General features: G+C 33.3%; 3 protein-coding genes across 3 annotated transcripts; 1 reads left to right on the top strand and 2 right to left on the bottom strand.

The window, feature by feature from the left end:
• Nucleotides 1-9,098: 9,098 nt before the first annotated feature.
• Nucleotides 9,099-13,043, bottom strand: LOC107486090 (rhodanese-like domain-containing protein 4A, chloroplastic). The gene is made up of 4 exons (XM_052259925.1): nucleotides 12,279-13,043; nucleotides 11,291-11,393; nucleotides 10,792-11,043; nucleotides 9,099-9,404 (listed from the first exon to the last, which is right to left on the bottom strand). Exons 1-4 carry the CDS (start codon nucleotides 12,980-12,982, stop codon nucleotides 9,354-9,356), a joined length of 1,110 nt encoding a protein of 369 aa, XP_052115885.1. The 5' UTR covers nucleotides 12,983-13,043; the 3' UTR covers nucleotides 9,099-9,353.
• A 293-nt stretch (nucleotides 13,044-13,336) lies between these two features.
• On the bottom strand, nucleotides 13,337-17,502 carry LOC107486092 (TPR repeat-containing protein ZIP4). The gene is made up of 4 exons (XM_016106640.3): nucleotides 16,103-17,502; nucleotides 15,366-15,555; nucleotides 14,285-14,929; nucleotides 13,337-14,132 (listed from the first exon to the last, which is right to left on the bottom strand). Exons 1-4 carry the CDS (start codon nucleotides 17,455-17,457, stop codon nucleotides 13,512-13,514), a joined length of 2,811 nt encoding a protein of 936 aa, XP_015962126.1. The 5' UTR covers nucleotides 17,458-17,502; the 3' UTR covers nucleotides 13,337-13,511.
• A 2,243-nt stretch (nucleotides 17,503-19,745) lies between these two features.
• On the top strand, nucleotides 19,746-20,948 carry LOC107486011 (uncharacterized). Its single transcript, XM_016106552.1, has 2 exons — nucleotides 19,746-20,242; nucleotides 20,357-20,948. Exons 1-2 carry the CDS (start codon nucleotides 19,746-19,748, stop codon nucleotides 20,946-20,948), a joined length of 1,089 nt encoding a protein of 362 aa, XP_015962038.1.
• Nucleotides 20,949-21,398: the final 450 nt, after the last annotated feature.

The following is a 21,398-nucleotide window of genomic DNA, read 5'->3' as shown; positions in this document are numbered from 1 at the left end:
ATCAAATTTCTAACTATCATCAGAAAAAGATACTGCTATACAGATTTATGCATTACATCACCGGCAAAAAAAAAGAATAAAATCAGTAATTATACTTAAATGGCATTAATTATAGTAAAACATATAATTTACATACATTGCAAGTTTTCTTCTTCCTCATCATCATCTACTTCCTTCTTATAAGTAGATGCATCCATTGAAGGGGAATGGAGAACATCTTCATCACCAGTAGCCTTTTTCTTGCCTTTATCATTGTCATTATCAGTCTTCCTTTTACTCTTATGGCTGAAAAGACCAACATCATCGTTGTCACTGCTTGATTCTACACACTCAAGTGGTATGTATGACTTGTATAAACTGTCCTTTGCAGACTCATAAGAATCAAATGAGCTATCAACATTCAAGTGAACTGACTCCTTGTTTACTTGTTTTCTCCAGCCTTGTGATCTTGTGATATACCTTCTAGGCATTTTTATAGATGTATTGAATTTAAAGTTAATAGGCTTGGCTTGTTTCTTTGATGCACTAGGTTTTTTGGTTTGTGTTATTGGTTGAGGGGTTGGGTTGAGAGAAGACTTTGTGATATATGAGTTTGGAAGTAATGGAATTTGGTTGGGATAGAGATTTAGGGAACTTGGCCTGTGAGTAAGGTTTGGGGGCATTTATCTTGAGGGCAGTGGATTTTGATGAAGTGGGCTTGGAGGCAGTGGACTGGAGACAGTGGGCAGGAGGCAGTGGGTTTCAGTTCAATTGGGATAAAGGTAATTGGCTCTTCAAGTTGACTTAATATTGTGTTGGTTTTCTTCATAGCTTCAACACCTTCTACTTTAACTTCTTCCATGTCTTTCATTCCAACTTTCTGGCCTATAGCATGATCATCATTATCTTCAGTCACACACAATTTCATTACATCAATTATATCAGGAACCAAAGGTCCATGCTCAAAATAGATGTGGATGACGTTGTTATTCTCATGACAGTGCCTGATCATATTAACAAGGTCCTGATCCACTTGTAATCTCCTAAGACCAAATTTCAACCCATCTTTAGGGTCCAAAAACCAACATGCTTCAGTCTTGTCATACCCCAATTTCCTATAATAACTTGTTATCGCAAACACGTCAAGATAGTCTTTATCGACTCCAACCGATTCATCATACAAGTCAGACGTGTAGATAACACTTCCATAAGAATCTGTCTCAAACTTTCTACCATGGTGAAAAATAAATTTCAATCGATCAGGCATATGAAGTTTATAGCACAATGCAAAACCAAAGAGCATTAGTCATTTTGTAGCAAAACAACCATGTTGCATAGAACAAGAAATCAACACTATATTTGTAATAAGAATACATATATTTACTTCCTAATGAATATAACTTAAACCAAATTATGATCATAGTGTTTACAAGGTTCATATCAGAAACCCTAAACCCTAACATTTGTGCCACTAACAACCACGGCATTCTAAATCACTTATTTACATATACAACGACTCATTCACACACAAGTATCAAGAACTCTCAATGGAAAACAAAAAATAGAAGAGAAGGATCAACATGAACCATTATCTCTCATCGTTGGTAGTGTGCGAAGGAGATGCTTCATCGATAAGCCTTTTACTGATCGGAGAGAATAGATTTCAAGAATAATCGTCGGCGAAAAAATGTGAGTGAAAAGTACGGAGAAACGAACGGACAAAGAAGAAGAGAATGTTTTTTTGAGGTTTTGGTGGGAAACGTCGAAAATGGGAGGTGGGGAGACCAGTGAGAATTGTTTATTCAAAAGGGAAGAAGATGTTGAACGACGTCGTTTCACACACTTAGGGCATCTCTCTCCTTCAGTGACGTCGTTTGGAATTTCCATACGGCAGTTCACGCTCCACATCATCACGTTTAGACAACATTTTTACGAGAGATTAATAGAAATGCATTTTTTTGAATTTTAAAAATTTAATTGATCATTTTTAAAAATTAAGAACTAAATTGAATAACGATTTAAAATTTAGGAATCATTTTAGACATTTACTCCATTTATAGATATCAAGAGGGGCAACATAATTTTTCGTACTAAATTTATCAAATTGATACACTATCTATCAATGCACACAGTAAGACAGTTAGTTTCGCCAATTACAGCTTGGTCTTATACACAACTTTTACCCATTATCTAGATACATGAGTTTTTTTAATTAAACCAAAAAATAAAAACTAACAGAAAAACTAATTATTAGCCAATAAATAATAGCTTCAATAGTATAGTCTTTTTATACTCAATTAAAAAGTTGCGGGTTTGAATTTTCTATTTTTAGTAAAAAAAAAAACTAATTATTATGATTTTCACCTAACCGAACGTAGAAGGTTAAATTTTTTGTTTAGATATAGAAAAGCTTTAAAAATTGTAAATTAGTTGTTGCACCCATGGAAGTACTTATAAACCAGCAAAAAACTACTCCTTTCGTTTCAAAATAAATGAGGTTTTCACTTTTTGATTTATTAAAAAATTAATGTATCTAAAAAAATAGAATTGTCTAGATACATTATTCAATGAACCTACGAAGAGAAAACGTTTATTTTAAGGAAAAAATTATAGGAAGATGTTCACGTATGCCGATATCTTTTTTGAAATATGATATTCCAACAATGTTAACCATTTAGATATAATAATAAAAAAAATACAAGGTCCAGATTTGGCAAATAAAATACAGATGAACATGAAACTTGAGTGGTGTATGTAGACATACAACCGTTTTTTCCTTTAACAAGTTTTATATGATTGAAGTTATCCGCTTGTCCTCGTAAACAAATTTTAAAAGCCATTTTTTCTAGCCGTCATATGTGATAGGTCTTGGCTGAGCTGCACTAACGTTATTTTTCTTCTTTTTCTTTTGAACGACTCTCACAACAATAATTATGTAATGTATATAAAAAAATTAGTTATTGTATATATAAATATTATTCAATTTTCATAAAATTTTTTATTATAATACTATAAAATAGTTAATTATTTATTTATTATTTGATTATTTTATTATGTTAAGTTTAATTATTTTAATAGTTAATTATTTATTTAAAAATATGTAAATTAATATGTATAAACAAAGAAAAATTCTCGTGTAAAGGAAGAGGGGCAATGCTCCCTGCCTCCCTCTTAATTTTTTTTTAACAAATTATGTATAAATTTTTATTTAATTTTTTTATAAAATTATTTTTTAGTTTTTTTTGTCAAAATATAACATAACTCTGTTCCTATGTATTACTTTAATACATAATAATTATCTTAATACTTAATTAATTAATTTTTTGTATACACACAGTATTTTTTAACTAACAAATATGTTTAATTTGTAATGAGCTTAAAAATTTATTTAAAAATTGATAGAAAATAATGGTAAGTTCTTAATTTGTTTGTAATCAAAATTATGTATGTTTTATTTTGTAAAAATTAGTTATTTTAGTAGGAATTTAAATATTAATAAAAGATAGAGTAAAGTCGATAGACTTTATAAAAAATAAAATACTTTAAACTAAGTGTAATAAGAGTTTTTTTTTTTATAATTAATGAGTTAGCCGATTTGAATTCTTTTTATCTGTCTCATAGCAACTACCAATCGCAGAAAAGTTGTTATGCTTTTCAATTTTTTTCATTTTCATGGACACCTGTGATCTATTATTTTCAAATAAACAATAATTAAGTTATTTACCAATAGCATGTGACAAAAATTAGTGTTATGTAAATGAAACAATGATCAAGTGAAATACTAACACCTTGCTACATGCTATAAATAATTTAGTCCCTAAGTGTGTATATTCAAAAGCAAAAGTATAAGGTACCAACATATTATCTGTTAATTTATTGTCAATAATGATTAATTATTATATTTTAAATACATATATAAAGAGACACATCCAAAAAATATATCTATAAAGACACTTCTATTAGACATAACTATAAAAAAGATATTTTTATTAGACACATCCACAAAAACACTTTCATTAAACACATTTATAAATAAGAATTGGCAAATGTTGGCAGAAATGTTGTTGGTAACATAGCGGGGTTGTATTCAAAATCTTTCCAACCAAAACAGCTATACAAAAAAGCCAAAGTCTGTTTTTTTTATTTCAAGAACCTTCTTTAAGACATGGAAGCAGGTCTTTTATTGCCAGAAGGTAGTGGTTTTTCAGAAACTATAAGATGGAATATGGTGACAAAAGAGATTAAAAGTGTTAGTTATTTAACATTTCCTATGATAACCGTTAATTTGTCAAATTATTTTCTCCAAATAATTTCCATCATGATGGTTGGTCATATGGAAAAACTTGCTCTCTCCAACACAGCTATTGCTACTTCTCTTTGTGCTGTTTTTGGCTTCAGTGTTATTGTAAGTATTTTTTTCTCTTATCTCATCATAATCTTCAAATTTTTGTTTCGAAATTAACAAAAATAATAAATTTTGATAATTTTTTAATATTTTTTAATAAAAAGTCATGTTAATTGAAAAAAAGATCATTGTCAAATAAACATGTAATAGGATGATTTTTTATTAAAAATTAAAAAATAAGCTATATTTCAGAAAATAAAATATAAGAATTGAATAATACAAAATACAGTTAAATTAAATTTTTTTAGGAAAAGAAAAATTAGGTGAGTCTATCGTTAAATTGAATGGATATTGATGAATATAAAATTTGCATTTATTAATTTATTGTACATTATATATGTATGATTTTGACCGTATGCTATTTACTTTGAATATCATCTCCATCATATTATACCTTTTTTAACTTGAGCATTGGAGTACTTTTATAAATGTCCACTGGCACTGTTTTTAGAAAAACCGAAGTACATTTCATCCCGTCCAAGAAAAAGCAAATTCAAGCACTGAGCAGGACGAACTAGACCTTGGAGCCGGCTACTCACACAGAAACAAAAATAATAGAATTATTAGGCAGAATATCATCAATGATCAAAATGAAAATATCCCTTGTAACTCTAAGATACCATGTGTTTATACTTGACCCAAAACATAAAGTCATGCCAATAATAAAAATAAAGATTCACTCGAAAAGGGTGATTTCCTACCACATACCCGACCTCCTCTTTAAGGAGGTCGGACACGGCATAAGGAACCAGTCTTACTTATTCAAATAAGTAGTAGCCTCTCTGAATCTCTCCTACTATATCTATCTCCATTAAAAGATAGATTCTAACATATCTCTCAAAAATGAAGAAAATAGTCATCCACCTAAAAAGGTAGAACTACTTAAAAAAATGTGGTTATTGGCTCTACTATAAATATACTGATACTCTCAGGTATATTTACGTTCTAACCTATTAAAAACTTGCAAAAAGTCATTGCTAACTCATAAATATTAGAATTTTTTGTAGGTATCATTCCCACCTCTTCACGAGAAATAGGGACAGCGGTGTTTCGCCATAAGAACAAGTCGGAGGCTGCCTCACAAAGACATTAGACCTCACGTCTAGACCCAAATCAATGTTTCAGATAACTCTCAAAATATCATAGTTGTCCCTTAGTTAATGAATTATTAAATTGGCATATTTATACCAAACTACATTTGATTGAGGTAATTTTAAAAATTGTATAAATAAAATTTGAAAAAATAGACAATTGATTGGAAGAAATTTTTTTTGAAACCAAACATATGCTCAATTCATATTGAAAAGTTATATTTAAAATGAATATGAAATTTTTTTTAAGTCTAATTCAATAATTTTAATTTAGACTATCAAATTTTATTCTTTTGACAGATATATTTTAAAATTTAAATTATATCTGATTTAAAATTAAAATTGAGGTATTATTAAATTTTCCGTAACAAATAATAGTAGTAGATGGCAAAAAACTTCTTATTAGTTTTTCATGCATTTTACAAATTGTGAAAAGTTGTTATCACTAATGACAAAAATTATACACCAATGGTCAATATTAATGCATTATTTTAAGTTTATTTTCCATATTTTATCTAAAAATTAATTTTTGTTCTTAATAAGTACTAAAATTTGTATAAAGAACTAAAATATAAAGCATTTTAATTAGTTTTTTATTTTCACCTTTAAATCATTGTCCTATATTACCACTCAAATATAAATAACAAAATGTTAAAAGATATTTTACACACAATGTTTAGGTAATTTTTGTCGGTTCATAATTTTTTTTCAATCTTTTTAATTTTATTTGTGTACAAGATATCATGTAAAAAGTCAATAATTAAAAAAACTGTACATACTTTATACAAAAATAATATTATAACCAAATAAAAACTTTGAAGTGAACAATTACGTATTTTTAAGTTTATTTTTTTTTTAAAATAATATATCAATCTGCGGTTAAAATTTGTATGTTATTTTTGTATTGATGTCATTTTTTTCTCTTTTTCTATAATCATGATTTTTGGTTTAACATTCTATTTATTTTCAATGAATATTTTCTATAAATAATAAATTATATTTCAAGACATAACTTCTAATTCGTTAAGATAAATTCTACTTATTATTAAGGGTAATATTAAGACAATAACGTAAAGTTATATTATTTAACTTAATATTTATAATTTTATATATGTAATATCTATAATTATATATTTATTGTATCTAAAATTATTTATTTATTTCAGTAATAATTAAAAAATAAAAATATGACTCTTTATTTTTAAACTATTACTCTCAAATATTTTTAATTGTTAAATATGTTCTAAGTCATGTCAATCCACTTTCAACGTTTTATTTATTAAAATCTAAATAAGTATAGTGGCTAAGTAAACAACAGTTTAAAAGAAAAAAAAGAGAAGTAAATCACATTTAAATAGTAGATGGCTTCAAAAGAAATTAAACAAATATATAGTCGTCCTTGATTGTTGAGCCAAGTCCTTATTTTAAAGCTATCTATTTATGACATTTTACCTCTACAACTAAGGTTATTTTTGTCATTTCGACCCTCATTACATGACAAATAACAACTTGGCTAACTTTTGATACCATGAATATCGTATTCCACTTTTTTCCATTGACATACGTGATAATTTTCCAAAATTATAATCATTAGTTACCTAATTATTTTCGTCTCTAACATGTAAGTCAAATCTTACTATAATTTCTAACATTTCAAATGTTGTAAAAAAATTTAAATAGATTCAAGATCAATTTGGAGAAGTTCATAAGTAACTTTTGTTTTTTACTTATTTATAAACTATTTTTAATATAAATATTTATTATTTAAACTCTTTTTCAAAAAAAACTTAATTAAACTATTTACCGAAATTGGACTTTAATGTTATTCTACAGTTAAAATCAACACGAACAATTAGCATATTTAAAAGCTAATATAACATTTAATTTCGGGTAAAACACTTAAATAAACCAATGAACCACCAATATTACTTAATAGTCCCAAAATAAAAACGTTACATAGATGTCCCAATACATATATCTATGTAAATCGAATTGATTTAATTCGAATTACACATTCTGGTACTAAATCGAATCAATTTGATTTGAATTAGTAGGGTTATTGGTAAATTAAACTTATTTAATTTGAATTATCAATGATTGATATTCGAAATATAGCTCATGAGTAGTAAATCGAATCAACTATAAATCGAATCTAGTTGCTTCGATTTACTATTGTCCATATATAATAAATCTAATTAGCTTTAATTCGATTTAGCACTGATACAAATTATTGACATTTACTACTTTAAAATTAATATATCAATAAGGAAATACTCCCATTTTGATTCAAATAAAATATAAAAAAAATTAAAACGAAAATAAATAGAAATCTAATTTTTGTGTTTTAGTTCAAATTCCAGAAAATCTATATTTTTATAAACTTATAAATTTAAAACGGAACAATAAATGATTTCTAAAAATTCACTAAAAAATTAAAAATCATTATTTGACTCATTAGCATCTAAAGAATCATTATCGGGACTTTTGATGTTGAAAAAGTTAATACAAAATATAGCTCTCTAAGGTGGCATAGGGGTTAAAAGTTAAAATTTAAATTTTTTTTTAGAATTAAAAATAACAAATAGTTATACAATATAAAAAGACTAACTACATTTATAATATGTAATTTAAAACTTTAAATATATTATTTCTCAAAATTTAACTATATTTATATAAAATGTAATTTTGAAATTTAAATTTAAAGTTTCTCAAAGTTAATTGAAAGTTTCAAATTACATATTGTATAAATATAGTTAGTCTTTTTATACTGTATAACTATATGTTATTTTTTATTCTAAAAAAATTCAAGTTTTAACCCCTATTTTACTTTAGAGGGCTATACTTTATATTAACTTTTTCAACATCAAAAGTCCCGGTAATAATTCTTTAGATGCTAATGAGTCAAAAAATGATTTTTACTGAATTTTTAGAAATCGTTTATTGTTCCGTTTTAAATTTATAAGTTTATAAAAATATAGATTTTCTGGAATTTGAACTAAAACACAAAAATTGGATTTCTATTCTTATTTGTTTTGATTTTTTTAATATTTTATTTGAATCCAAATGGGAGTATTTTTTTATTGACATTTATGTTTTAAAGTTAATAAATTAACTTAAAAGTAGTAAATGTCAATAATCTGTATCAGTATTAAATCGAATTAAGTTGATTCGATTTACTATATATGGGTTGTTCAATAGTAGATTTGATTCACTACTCATTGGTTATATTTCGAATATCAATCTTTGATAATTCGAATCAAATAACTTCGATTTATCAATAATCCTACTAATTCGAATCAAATTGATTCGATTTAGTACCAAAATGTGTAATTCAAATTAAATCAATTCGATTTACATAAATATATGCATGCATTGAGATATTTATGTAACAGTTTTTTATTGAGACTATTGAGTAATATTAGTGGCTCCTTAATTTATTTAGGTATTTTACCCTTCAATTTTAGTACATAAATAAAATTGATCTACCAATAATCACTACTATAAAAGCTTTTTCATTAATTATTCGAGTCAAATTTAACACAACATTGAATCCGTTAAAAAAACTTTTTGACATTAAAATAAGACATTTATAACGTTAGGAACAAAGTAAGATTTGCCCTAAGTTGAGGAAATCATTTTACTAATCTCCCAAGTCATATTCAATTCAATCAAAGTACTTTGATCATCTCGCCACTTAATCTCTGGCTAAACATCCACCATTTTGTACTAGTTTGACAGCCATGTAAGGAATAATAGATCACCGTTATAAAATTAGAAATTGAATAGTTTGACAGCCACCATTTTGTACTATTCCTTGCATAATCATTTCCATCCAAGAGACGCATGCATGTTGAGTATGATAATATTAACTAACATCACTATTGTGGCTTTGAAGGAGTTGGTGATGATGGTGGCTTCAAATCTGGGTACTGCAAAGAAGAAAGATACGAATGATCAGGGTGGCTCCCACCTTATAAGAATAATAGGATTGAACATATTCCCATGTTTTTAAAATCATTGTATTTAACACTTTAATCATATTTAATCAAAGTTATATAGAAGAATATGATCGTCTTTAAAATGATAATATACACGAGAGAACACAAATTGTTAGATGTAGTTCATTCTTAAATTTATAAAATAACAACATTGACATACTAATAGTTATTTAACATGATTGATATACCAATATGATTAATCATGATTAGAGATATAATACACAATCAGTGACCACTCAGCAAGTAAATACTAAATTATTCAAGCTTTCAGGTTGTTGTGAACTACAGAAAATAAATGAATAACATGCTAATGAGCAAGAAGGTCTTCATTTCTATAATTAATATCCTATCATACATATAATGCAATTTCGAGCCATCCAGCTGTGCTCAAGTGTGTTCATAGGAGCTAATGTTAATGTTTCTAAGTTTAGGGTTTAGGATTTATAGCCGGCCAGACTTGGCTGCCTGTCCTGCTGTACAAGAAGGTGCAAGTGCCACTCTGGACATCCAGGAAGACTCATGGCTAAGTCTGGCCTACTTTCCTACAACTGCATGGTGTTCTTTCTGCCATTTGAATCAACTAACAAACATTGATTGGAATTGTCAATTGTTCATTCCTTCAACCGAAAATGCAGTCATGCAACAAGGTTATTCAAAGGGAAGCAACTAGAAGATTCATATAGAAAGAAAACTAAAACTAACAGAGGTAATTCTTAGTCCTGCATTAGCATATATGAAGTGCTGCTTATGGTTATTTCAGCCTTGAAAGATTCTAGGTTCAGTAAAATCCAAGAAATGTATTCATCCTTTAACTGAAATAATATAGGTTTCTACCAATGAAGGGTTGGTTGGAGTATTAGTTGCTCATTCCCCTTAACTAAGTAACCTGGGCTTAAAAGAACCATTGTCGGAAGGATTAAAACACCCCATAGGTCCGATGAACCCATGGGCTTCACCCTAAAATCCATCTTATGATCCTTCCACATCAATCTTCCTGATTCTCTTTCCAATCTCTACAGGTAGTCATTGTATGTCATCTACTACAACAGCGTTATTAACATCACTTAGGTAAGAATTGAGCTGTGCCTAGGGTTATTTACAAATCCAATCTTGAAAAATGTTAATACAAATCCCTAGGATTAGTTATACTTCACTAAACCAATTCAATGTCAATCTTCAAAACCAAGATAACATTAAGGCCTACAATGGTATTGCGAATTTACAAATCTGCTAAACAATTAAAATATGTTACAAAAATTGCAGAATTCAGCAATCAACATTCATTTTAGCACATGAGGCAGAGAGAGAGAGAGCATACATTGGGATAGGGAGAGGAAGAAACTACTGAACTGATTTTCCTTTCTGGAACAGACTCTTCAGACCTTTTCACATGACCATTCTCTTTTTCTTGATTTCCATCTGCAGGAATATCAGGGGTTGACGCGCTCTCATAATTACTATCATTTTGCTGAATGGCTCCATTTCCATTTGCACCGACTTCTTGTGAAGCTTTTTTCTTCTTCCTTCGTTTAATGTGCACTGATGGCGGCAAAAGGCTATCCTGTATAGCCTGTAAGCACAAAGATAAAGTAAATCCAGATTTTCCAAAACCAAATACAATCATTTCTCAGTTCATTCAAGTTGAAGCACAGTATGGAATTTACTAAAATTTGATTTTGGAATGTCATATTTAGATTGTTCTATGTATTGTAATATGTAAGAATGTCAAGTTACATCAAATTTGAATAGTTTTTGCAGGATGTACTGTGCATTTGGCTAAATAAAACAACATGCAAAAGAGAAGAGAAAGGTCATACCATCCACCCTTGCTGTCCTCTAACTCCACCTCTGATCGCATAGACCTCTTTGAAGCCATTCTTGAATAGCAACTCAGCAGCTTTCAATGAATTACCGTCAAAACTACCTTCCACTCAAAAAAGAGAGAAATGAGAAAAGTTTGCTAACATGTATTATATAATGTAGGGTAAAAGAAATGAAAATTCTTTAGTCAACAAAGTGACTTATATAATCTTAGTTAAGAATCTTTCGATAAACAGATTTTTATTTATTTTTATTCTTTTCCAATCCTTGATTTGAAATGTAAAATGTGAAGGAGAAGACAATATAACAGAAATGGCAAACCAACTCTATGATTAAAACAGATCATCAGCTTATTGCTGCACTTGAATTTTGCAGCACTTTCCAAGCAAGATAACCAGAGTTTGAATCAATCAACTATGCATTCATTCACAATAATATATTGAAAGATGAAACAGAGAAATTTGAGAAATCAAGTTAAAGGATACAAGCTATTATTAACTGCAAACTCCACACAGCTACATTGATGTTATAATGTTCAGTCATAAATTATGTTTAGAAAATTGGATTTTATCATGCAAAATCAACAAAAAGGTTGTGTGACATTAAAATAAAATCATTCTGAGACTTGAGAGAACAATGATTAGATAACTGGAGTTTTATTCTCCAAATTATATCCAAATTCGCCAAAACCCACAATAGAAGCCACAGAGGGGGTGTATCTTATACAAAATATAAAATGAAAATCTGCACCAAAATTTATTATATCCCTAAATGACGAAGAAAAGAAAAATGAAAACAAAACGTTAATTTATTATTTAAACATCTTCGGTAGCTAAACAAATTAAGCATATCTTATATCTACTCACTAGTGTCATCCATTCCTGTAAATGCCAAATGAAAAAAAAAAAATCTTAATATCTTGATCACACAGATTGTACGTGATACAGAATTCAATTTGAATTACTTTTCTATGAACCCTGTTACCTGTCCAAAACACAGAGAACAGTGTTTGGAGGTTCCTTGAATCTCCCCAATACCTTCTTCACAAACCCATCTTCGTTTCCCTCTGTGAACTCAACCTTCACCGCTTCCTTATTCAACAGTTTCAAGTTGGGGGACCCCAAAAACTTCACATTCTTTCTGTCCCTGATATCCAGGAGCTGCGAATCAGGGTCATCCCTGAGTTTCCTGAAAGCATCAATGGCCGACACAAACTTGTACTTCCTGAAATACTCTTGTGCAATTGGTATAACAACAAGCCAAATGAAGGTAACCCCAGCAACAAAAAATGGGTATCTGTTGAAGAAATTATCAATGGAGACCAGAATTTCTTCCAAGTTGATTTTGCCTGCATCTGACTCAACTAAAGGGGATGATGCTGCAGCTTCATCAGCAAGGGATGGAAGAGAAGCAAAGAGGTCAATCACAGTTAATGAAAAGCAAGATTTTGATAAGAGATTTTGGGGAAAGAGAAGGTTTTGAAGTGAGCTAGGAGAATGGGTTTGGAGTGTGGAAAATGATATATTCTTGCAGGGTTGAGGAGAAGATGTAGAGGATTGGGGTGAAGAGTGTGGTGTGTGATGGTTTGAGAGTAAAGAGGAGGCTTTGAAGGTGGGGAATTTCTGGGTTTTAGGGTGGTTTTTGTTGAAGAGTGGATAAGAGGAGAGGAATAGAGATGGTGAATCCATGACAAGGGAGAGAAATTACATACACAAGGATAGAGATAGGGCTTACTTTATGTGTATCTTATCTATGTTATGTACATAAAATATATGTCCTGTACTTGAACACATTATTTTATTCTATTCAAAACTCCTTTCTATATCCGGAATTCCAGATGGGATTTTATAATTTAATTTAAAATAAAAAATACAAAAAAAAATCTAGACAAAACATAATTATTACGATTTTGATGTTTATTATCTGTGTAAGAGTATAAAAGTATTACTTTTCTTTTAAGTAATGAAAATAGTTGTTAATTCTTAATTGTTAGGAGAAAAATCAGCCAATTTTACTGTTTGGTGAAAGAAAACCCCCCAAAATAGAATTCTAGTTAAATTCTATTTATAAATCTTACGGAACACACAAAGCATAAACACCAGCTAGTTTTTAATTTATACACTCCTATTCTATTAGTCCTATATGACTTCCTTCCTGTGCAAGATGTATATAGAGTTTTTTCAATTGTCAGAAACTGGATTTTAGATTCATTCCATATCAAGGTTTCTTTTCCATTGTTCCAAGGAGATCTTCCATGCATGCTTTGTAAGCATCCATCCCCGAAACATGCTTTGCAATGTCTAAGCCAACAGTCATCCATTTCTTGCCCAATTCAATCTGACCCAACCGCACTGGCACTGCTGCTCGGTTCCATGCAGTCATAGCTAGCCATTTTCCTTCTTCAACTGGATACTCATCTTCCTTCAAACCAACCATTATCCGGTATGCTTGCTTGTACATGCCATACACAAGATCATCGTCTGTATCGCCCTTGTGAATGCTGGCAATGGCTATAAGCTTGCGAACAACAAGGGCAACGTTTTGATAATCTGGAGTTGGTGATGAAAGGAAAGATGAGAGGCACTCATTTAGAGCAAAGGTGGCTACTTCATGATTCGACCGCACACCCTGGGAGGCATAGAGGCCTATCTGAAGGAGGTGGTGGGGTTTGCAGGCCTTTGACTTGGCGAAACTTCTCACACTGAGGAGTTGTGAACCTAAATCATTCAGCCTGCCTTGTATGTCATAAGCACAGAAAGTGTATATGAAAAAAAGTTCAGGATCAATGGTATCTTGATCATCGCTGAGTGAGTTCCCAGCTGTAATTGACTTCAGCATCTGCATACACAACAGAGAAACAAGACAATATTCAACAGGATTCCAAATTAAAACAAAACCAAAAACTAAATACTCTCCAATGTCTACTTATTAACATAGTACACTTAATGAAAAATAAAAAATAAAAAATAAAAACCCCTCAAATTTCATACCTGCCCGGCTCTTTCTAGCAATTGTACAACTCGCTTGACTTCATTTTCTGACATAGCAGCCTCCCTTTGAAATTCTAAAGCTACCATTGATGATACAGAAAGTACCAGTGACTTACAAACCATGATATTGTTCTCAGTGGACCCTTCAAGTAGGGCATAAAAATCTGATGCCAATCTTAAGAACTCAGCAGATAAGTCATAGTTCTTATCCTTCCCTGTTTTTGAACCAAGGTTCCAGGAAGTCACAGCAAACCAATTCCGTTCCCGTCTTCCAACCTCCTCTTTTCCAAAGAAACAATCAGGACCAAGATCAGATGCCCGGGTATGAGCGTGTTTTAAGAATTTGAGGACTTGTTGCTCATTGCCTGGTTCTTGAGAGAGGACTGTTACCAAGGTGCGAAGGACTGTTACTTCTGTTGTTGGCATGGACTTCCCTGAATTGTATAAATTTAGCATACTTGATAAAGAAGCAACAGCAACAGGAAGAGCATGGCAAGCAACAGCTTCATGGGATGAAAGTGACAGAAAATCTGGTTGAAAGTCAAGGCATGCAGTCATCGCTTCGATTTGAGCAATAGCACCTTGGTGGTCATTCTTCTGGAGATAAATTTTGAACTGACTTGAACAAATGAACGCTACTGTAAGCTATCATTTCATATCAATCAAGAGTGTTATCCTAATGAAAAGAAAATGGGTTGGTCTTAAAGTCGTGTGATCAACCTAAAGAATAACATGGAAAATCGACCTATCAGTAAACTTTATGAATTTTCTGCTACTATAGACCTCCTATATCAATATGGTGCCTTGCTAAGGTCACAAGTTAAATGATTCTACTTTCTAGACAGGGAAAGCTTTTAAATTTTGATTATATTTAATGCATTGGACACTTAAGCTTTTAGTTTTTCAATATAAACTTCCCATTATTAAATCATTAAATATTTGTATGGTTAGATAAATTCAACATACAAGCTGCAGAAATTGAAAATTATGAATAATATATCAGGGTTTCATAGGTAGGTAAAAATCAGATTAATAAATTCAACATTCTCATTGTCGTTAGTCCGTGACTCATGTAAAATACCTTTTCAGCCTCATTTATGTATTCTTGAGCACGATCAAGCCGCATGAGACCAAGGTAGCAGAGACACAAAACTCTAAAGCCTTTGGCTCGAAGTATTCTGTTCTCTGTATCATACGGAATATACAGCATTGATTTTTCAAAGAGTTCTGCACTTGTCTCATAATCTTTTGATTGAAAATTATCAGCAGCACTGTCGATCACATAAAAATTTGAAATGATAAAACTGCTGACGACTAACAATTCCAACTACTTTTGAGTTTGAAGTTCACCAGTTTAAGACACACCCCACCTTATCACACTGCTCCGACAAATCATGTCAGCTAGAAATTCTATGCCAGACCCATAATGAGTTTCATTTATTACTTCTGGAATGATGACGAGTCCTTCTAGTTCAATTTATCAAATAACCATCTAGTTTATCATCCATTAATCTTAAATAAAGGAAACTTTCTTATAGAACAAATCTAATAGTTCATATATAATATCACTCATGATAAAGTTCATAGAATCCGAAACAGTTGACTGTACCTTGAGGGGAAAAACAAAATGTTCACAGTTTTATGGAGTATGAATCGTCGTTATATTTGCATCTCATGTAAAAATGTCTTAAGCCCTAAACTCTACACAAAAAAGTATGCCTGAATTCAATAAAACATTAATGTGTCATACTCAAATTGTTTGCAGCTTTGCAACAAGAAGAAACAATTAGCAAATCGATCAATGAATTATTATTATACCAATTCCATAGAATCGCATGCATTGCCACTTTATCCTTATCAGCTTCCTTCCCAGCAAAGAGTGCCACCACCCTTTCATCAGACACCAGTTCAGCAACCACCTTAGCCCTCACCCTACCCCCTTCACCACCACCATTTCCAGCCACCCTATGTGCCACCCGCACCGCTGCGCTGGCACTAACATGGCACCTACCTAACAGCCCCAAGAACACCCCTTTCGCCGTCTCTGCCCCTGCAGTTCCCGCCGCAGCAAAATAGGCCTCCACGGCTGAAACCCAAACCCCTTCCGGAATCCCCTTATCAATCACCATCCCCCTCAGCTCCCTCTCCGCTTCTCCGTGCCTCCCCAACCCTAACCAAGCCTTCATAGCCAAAACCGAAATGCTAGGGTGATCATCACCGCCATCATTGGAATCTCTCAGAACCTTTACACACTTAATCACACTCTCAAACTCTTCTTTTTGCAAATGAATCGCCGCAATGAACCTCAAAGCCTTATACCTCAACCCTCTCAGTTCCAATTTCTCTTCCCGTGTTCTCGCCGCACACAATCCCTTCTCCAAAACCTCCAACGCCTCGTTCATCAGCTTCAACGCTTCGCCCAAACCGTTATAACCGCTTTCTTTCTCTTCTTCGTTGCTTCTCGAGAGCGATTGCTTCCCAAACTCCATGCACTGCTTCGCGAGCTCGATGTAGTGAGTGCAGGAACCGAAGAGCAAGCTTTTGCTTCGATTCAGAAGCGCAATCGCGAGATTCAGGTCCCGAATCTCCCACGCGGTTCGGGAACGAGCGAGGTTAAGATCTAGGAGCAGTTTTCGCTCTCCGGCGTCGGAGATCGAAGAGACGTCGAGCTTCGAGAGAAGATTCGTAGCTCTCTCGAAGCATTTGGAGGCGAGGTCGAACCTTCGGAGGTTGTGCCAGATCAGGCCGGTTTTATGGTAGAACGAGGCCGTCTTTATCGCCGGAGAAGGGACGCCGGATACGTCGCCGGCGATGGAAAGGAAGTCAGCTGCTATGTGCCGGAGTTCGGCATGGTTTTCTGAGGCGGATGAGCGGATGGTGGCGGCGGCGGTGTTGGAGATGTCGACGCAAGCGTTCCAGAGGCGGTAGCTGAGCTTCCAGATCTGGAGCACGAGGGAGTTGGGAAACGGAGCGAATTGAGTCAGCTGAGTCACGAGTTGCCGGAGCTCGGTTGCGGCGGCGGAGGTTGTTCCCAGTGATGATTTTCCGGAGGCAGATTGGGCTTCGAGCTGCTTGATGGTGGACTCAATTTTGGGGATGAGTCGGTGGTAAGTGTCGGTTGTGTCAGGGGAACTTGGCCTGAGCTCCGGCGATGAGATCTCGGCGATTCTCATTTTGCTTTTTGGCGGGAAAATTTGAGAAAATGAAAAAGATTTTCACATTTTGGGTAGTTTTCTTGTTAGTTAAAAATTACAAATTTTTAGGTGAATAAATAAAAGGAGAGTGTTAGGTAAACAATGATCATCTTAAATAATATAAATAACCATCAATCAAATAAAAATATACCACACCCTAATTTAATGTTATTAATTAAATTTAAAATTAATTTATTCTTTTAATCCTATTAATTCACATTGTTTAAAAATATTGTTAGTTACTTATACTTTTCGGAAATAAAAAAAGGATAAAATATGTACTAAGCAATGCCAGTATTATATGAATCTTCCAAAATAAATAATGTTACGTAGATGTTTTTAATCATATTTTTATATAAATCGAATTAAAAGAATTTGAATTACATGGAAAACCGAATTTAAGTATAAATCGAATTCATCGAATTTGAATTAGTCTCGTAGCACTAAATCGAATCGAGTTAGTATGTTCGAATTATATGGTGCAGAAATAAATCGAATTAAGTCAATTCAATTTACATTCCTTTAGTAAATCGAATGTAACAAATTCGATTTATGCTCAATGGTGGCGATGGGTAAATCGAACCCATTATGCTTGAATTAGTATGCATTGAGCTATATATATCTAAATTGAATTTAAAGAATTTGATTTAGTATGATACCAACATATATAAATAGGATTTGAACGTGAATTCCTCGTTATAGTGGGACTCACAATAGCTAGTGATGATAGTTTTTTAGTTCTGGTGCACTATAGAAAGTCGATTAAAAAAACAACGCGATCTGGAATTAAATTCACTGATAAAGATCCGCTTAGTGTTTTCCTTAAACCTTCAACGAGTTTTATATATAAATTCAATTTAAAGAATTTGATTTAGTATGATACCAACGTATATAAATAGGATTTGAACGTGAATTCCTCATCATAGTGGGACTCACAATGGCTAGTGATGATAGTTTTTTAGTTCTGGTGCACTATAGAAAGTCGATTAAGAAAACAACGCGATCTGTAATTAAATTCACTGATAAAGATCCGCTTAGTGTTTTCCTTAAACCTTCAACGAGTTTTACCGAGTTTCAAAATACTATAATCCAAAAACTGGGGATGCAAGGCGTGAAACAGGTGGAGAAGTTATTCTATAAAATTCCGATTTCTGTGTTACGGGATGATGTGAAGTATGATTCATTCGTTATAGGCAGTGGTGAAGTTTTGCAAGTTATGTTCAATTGTCGTCGTCAGTTTTTCGAGGTGAGGACCCCTAAGCTATTGGCCAAGCTTGTAGATGTGGTCTGTAGTTTAGGAGGTTCAAACAGAAATCCTCAACCTTCAGCATTGCCAGCCTGCTCTAGTTCAATGCTTCTTGGTGCCTCATCATCTGTGCTCGTGATTACACCTAATACAGTTTTGGTTACATCTCCATCTTTCGCAGCTGATCTAAACAGCAATCGTGATGGAGAAATAGGTGATACTCAATCCTTTGGTGAGCTTGCAATTGCGATGGCCGGTATTCCTATTATGGTCCCGGTTTTTGGAGAGAGTGGAGCCCCAGATGGTGTGGAGGATGTACTACAGGATGACGATAGTGACGATGACATAACGAGGAGTAATTCAGCTGGGGGTGGTGGAGCAGCTAGTTCAGGAACTCAACAGTACCCCTCCCCTCCCCCCTCCCTCCCGCGCACTTTTCAACTTTGAATTTGGATGCCATGACACAGCAGAAAATACTTGGCGTACCTCTTGGATTTGGGGCCAGAGATAAAGAGGAGATCGTCTTAAGCGTGAAGACTTATAGCATCCGTCGTGGGGTTGAGTACAAAGTGTTAGAATCCGATCATCGCAAGTACTATAGAAAGTGTAAGGAGTTTGGCAACGGGTGCACATGGTTGATTCGGACCAGTCTCCGCCAGCACAGAGGTATTTGGGAGGTGAAATAATACAAATGGACCTTATACTTGTTTGGACATGTCGATATCTAGTGATCACATGATGCTTGATTATCATGTGATCTCAGCCTTTATACTGCCTATAATCAAAGCTGATGCTGCTGTGTCGATCAAAGTACTGCAGAATACGACAGAGGCATATTTCGATTTTAGACCGACTTACAAGAGGAATTGGTTGGCTAAGCAGAAGGTCATGGTTCAGATTTATGGATATTGGAAAGAGTCATATAATTAGTTGCCGCGATGGGTCCTAGGTGTGCAGATGATGATGTCAGGTAGTGTTGCAGTGTTGAGGACAAGTCATGTTCGAGTTGGTGGGCAAGTCGATGAGTCGTAAGCTTATTTTCATTGGCTTTTTTGGACATTCCTACTGTGTATCGAGGCCTTCCAGCATTGTAAGCCATTGGTTAGTGTCGACAACACCCACTTGTACGGCAAATACGGGGGGTACACTGCTCGTTGCGATTGCTCAGGATAGTAATTCCAATATCATTCTTGTTGCATTCGCACTTGTGGAGGATGAGAATACAAATTCATGGTCATTCTTCCTATCTCACCTTCGGCAACACGTAACGCCTCAGTCAAGTATTCTAGTCATATCGGATAGACACAATGGGATCAAGGTTGCATTGGAGGCCTCTAATGAGAGTTGGCTTCCACCTAATGCATACCAAGCATTTTGTATACAACACGTGGCGGTAAATTTTGCCCTGAGTTTTGAGGGCAAGGATGCACAGAGGTTTCTAGTGAATGTTGCTTATGCGAAGACTGAGGTCGAGTTTGACTATTGGTTTGACATCCTCCGATCCAAAGACCCTACAATGTGTGACTAGGCTAATCGGATGAGTATGCGCAGTGGACTCAGCATCGAGATGAAAGTCCGAGATTTGGGAATATGATTACGAATATCTCCGAGTGTGTAAACTCGATACTGAAGGGGGGTAAGGAACCTTCCAGTTTGTTCGTTGGTGAAGTCCACCTATAGGAGATTGGTAGAGCTATTTGTTCGCAAAGGAAGAGAAGCAAAGGCACAGCTAGGAACTAGGCATCAGTTTAGTCAGCATCTGATGATGGCAATACAAACTAATCTGAAGGCCTCAAGGTGTTTCACGATGACTTTGTACAACAGGGATAATTCTGAGTTCACTGTAGCCGAGACCACTCCGTTAGGGAGCTTCTCACTTGGCTCTTACAGAGTGTCCCTCAGAGACCAGACCTGTGATTGTAGATATTTTCAGGCACTTCATTATCCATGTCGCCTATGCCTTAGCGTGCTGTTCATAATCACGTCTGGATTGGGAACCTATGTTCATGAAGTGTATCATCTTAACTCGGTGTTCAATGTCTATCGGATAGGATTCACACCTCCAATCCCTGAAAGATTTTGGCCACCATATAATGGTTCGATAGTCATACCCGATCCCGCCAAGAGACGTGCGTTTGAAGGGCGTTCCAAAACTACTAGGATCCAGAATACAATGGACAAGCCTGACCCGAATAGACCTAAGATATATGGGCTTTGCAGATAGCCTGGCCACACACGTAGGGTGTGTCCACAGGGAAGAGTGAACGTTGGTTCTGCTTCCACCCATAATTTTTAATGTTGGGCTTATTTAGTGTAATGTTTTGTCTTCAGTTTCGTTGTTGCTTTATTTTAATGATGGTATCTTCATGTAAGTCTTATTGTTGTTTGCATTCTCCGACCACAGTTAATTGAACTTCATCATTTGGTTTCGCACATGTTACGTGTTATCGACTCGTGTTATAAGATAGTGGTATAATTTATTATGAAATAGTCATATAACATACATGTGATTCTAAACGATCTGACATACATGTGCTTCTGAATATTGTTATTTGTGCACATAAGAAACGTAAAAAACAAATAATGAAAACAGAACATACATGTCATACTAACAACTTCAAAACCATATTCGGAGAAAACATGACCATAGATGTGATACTAAATAATATCTAAT

The sequence above is a fragment of the Arachis duranensis genome, chromosome 4 (genome assembly GCF_000817695.3).
Source record: "Arachis duranensis cultivar V14167 chromosome 4, aradu.V14167.gnm2.J7QH, whole genome shotgun sequence".
NCBI lineage: Eukaryota > Viridiplantae > Streptophyta > Magnoliopsida > Fabales > Fabaceae > Arachis > Arachis duranensis.
The sequence above is the reverse complement of the archived record's forward strand: the minus strand, read 5'-3'. Positions and strand labels throughout refer to the sequence as shown.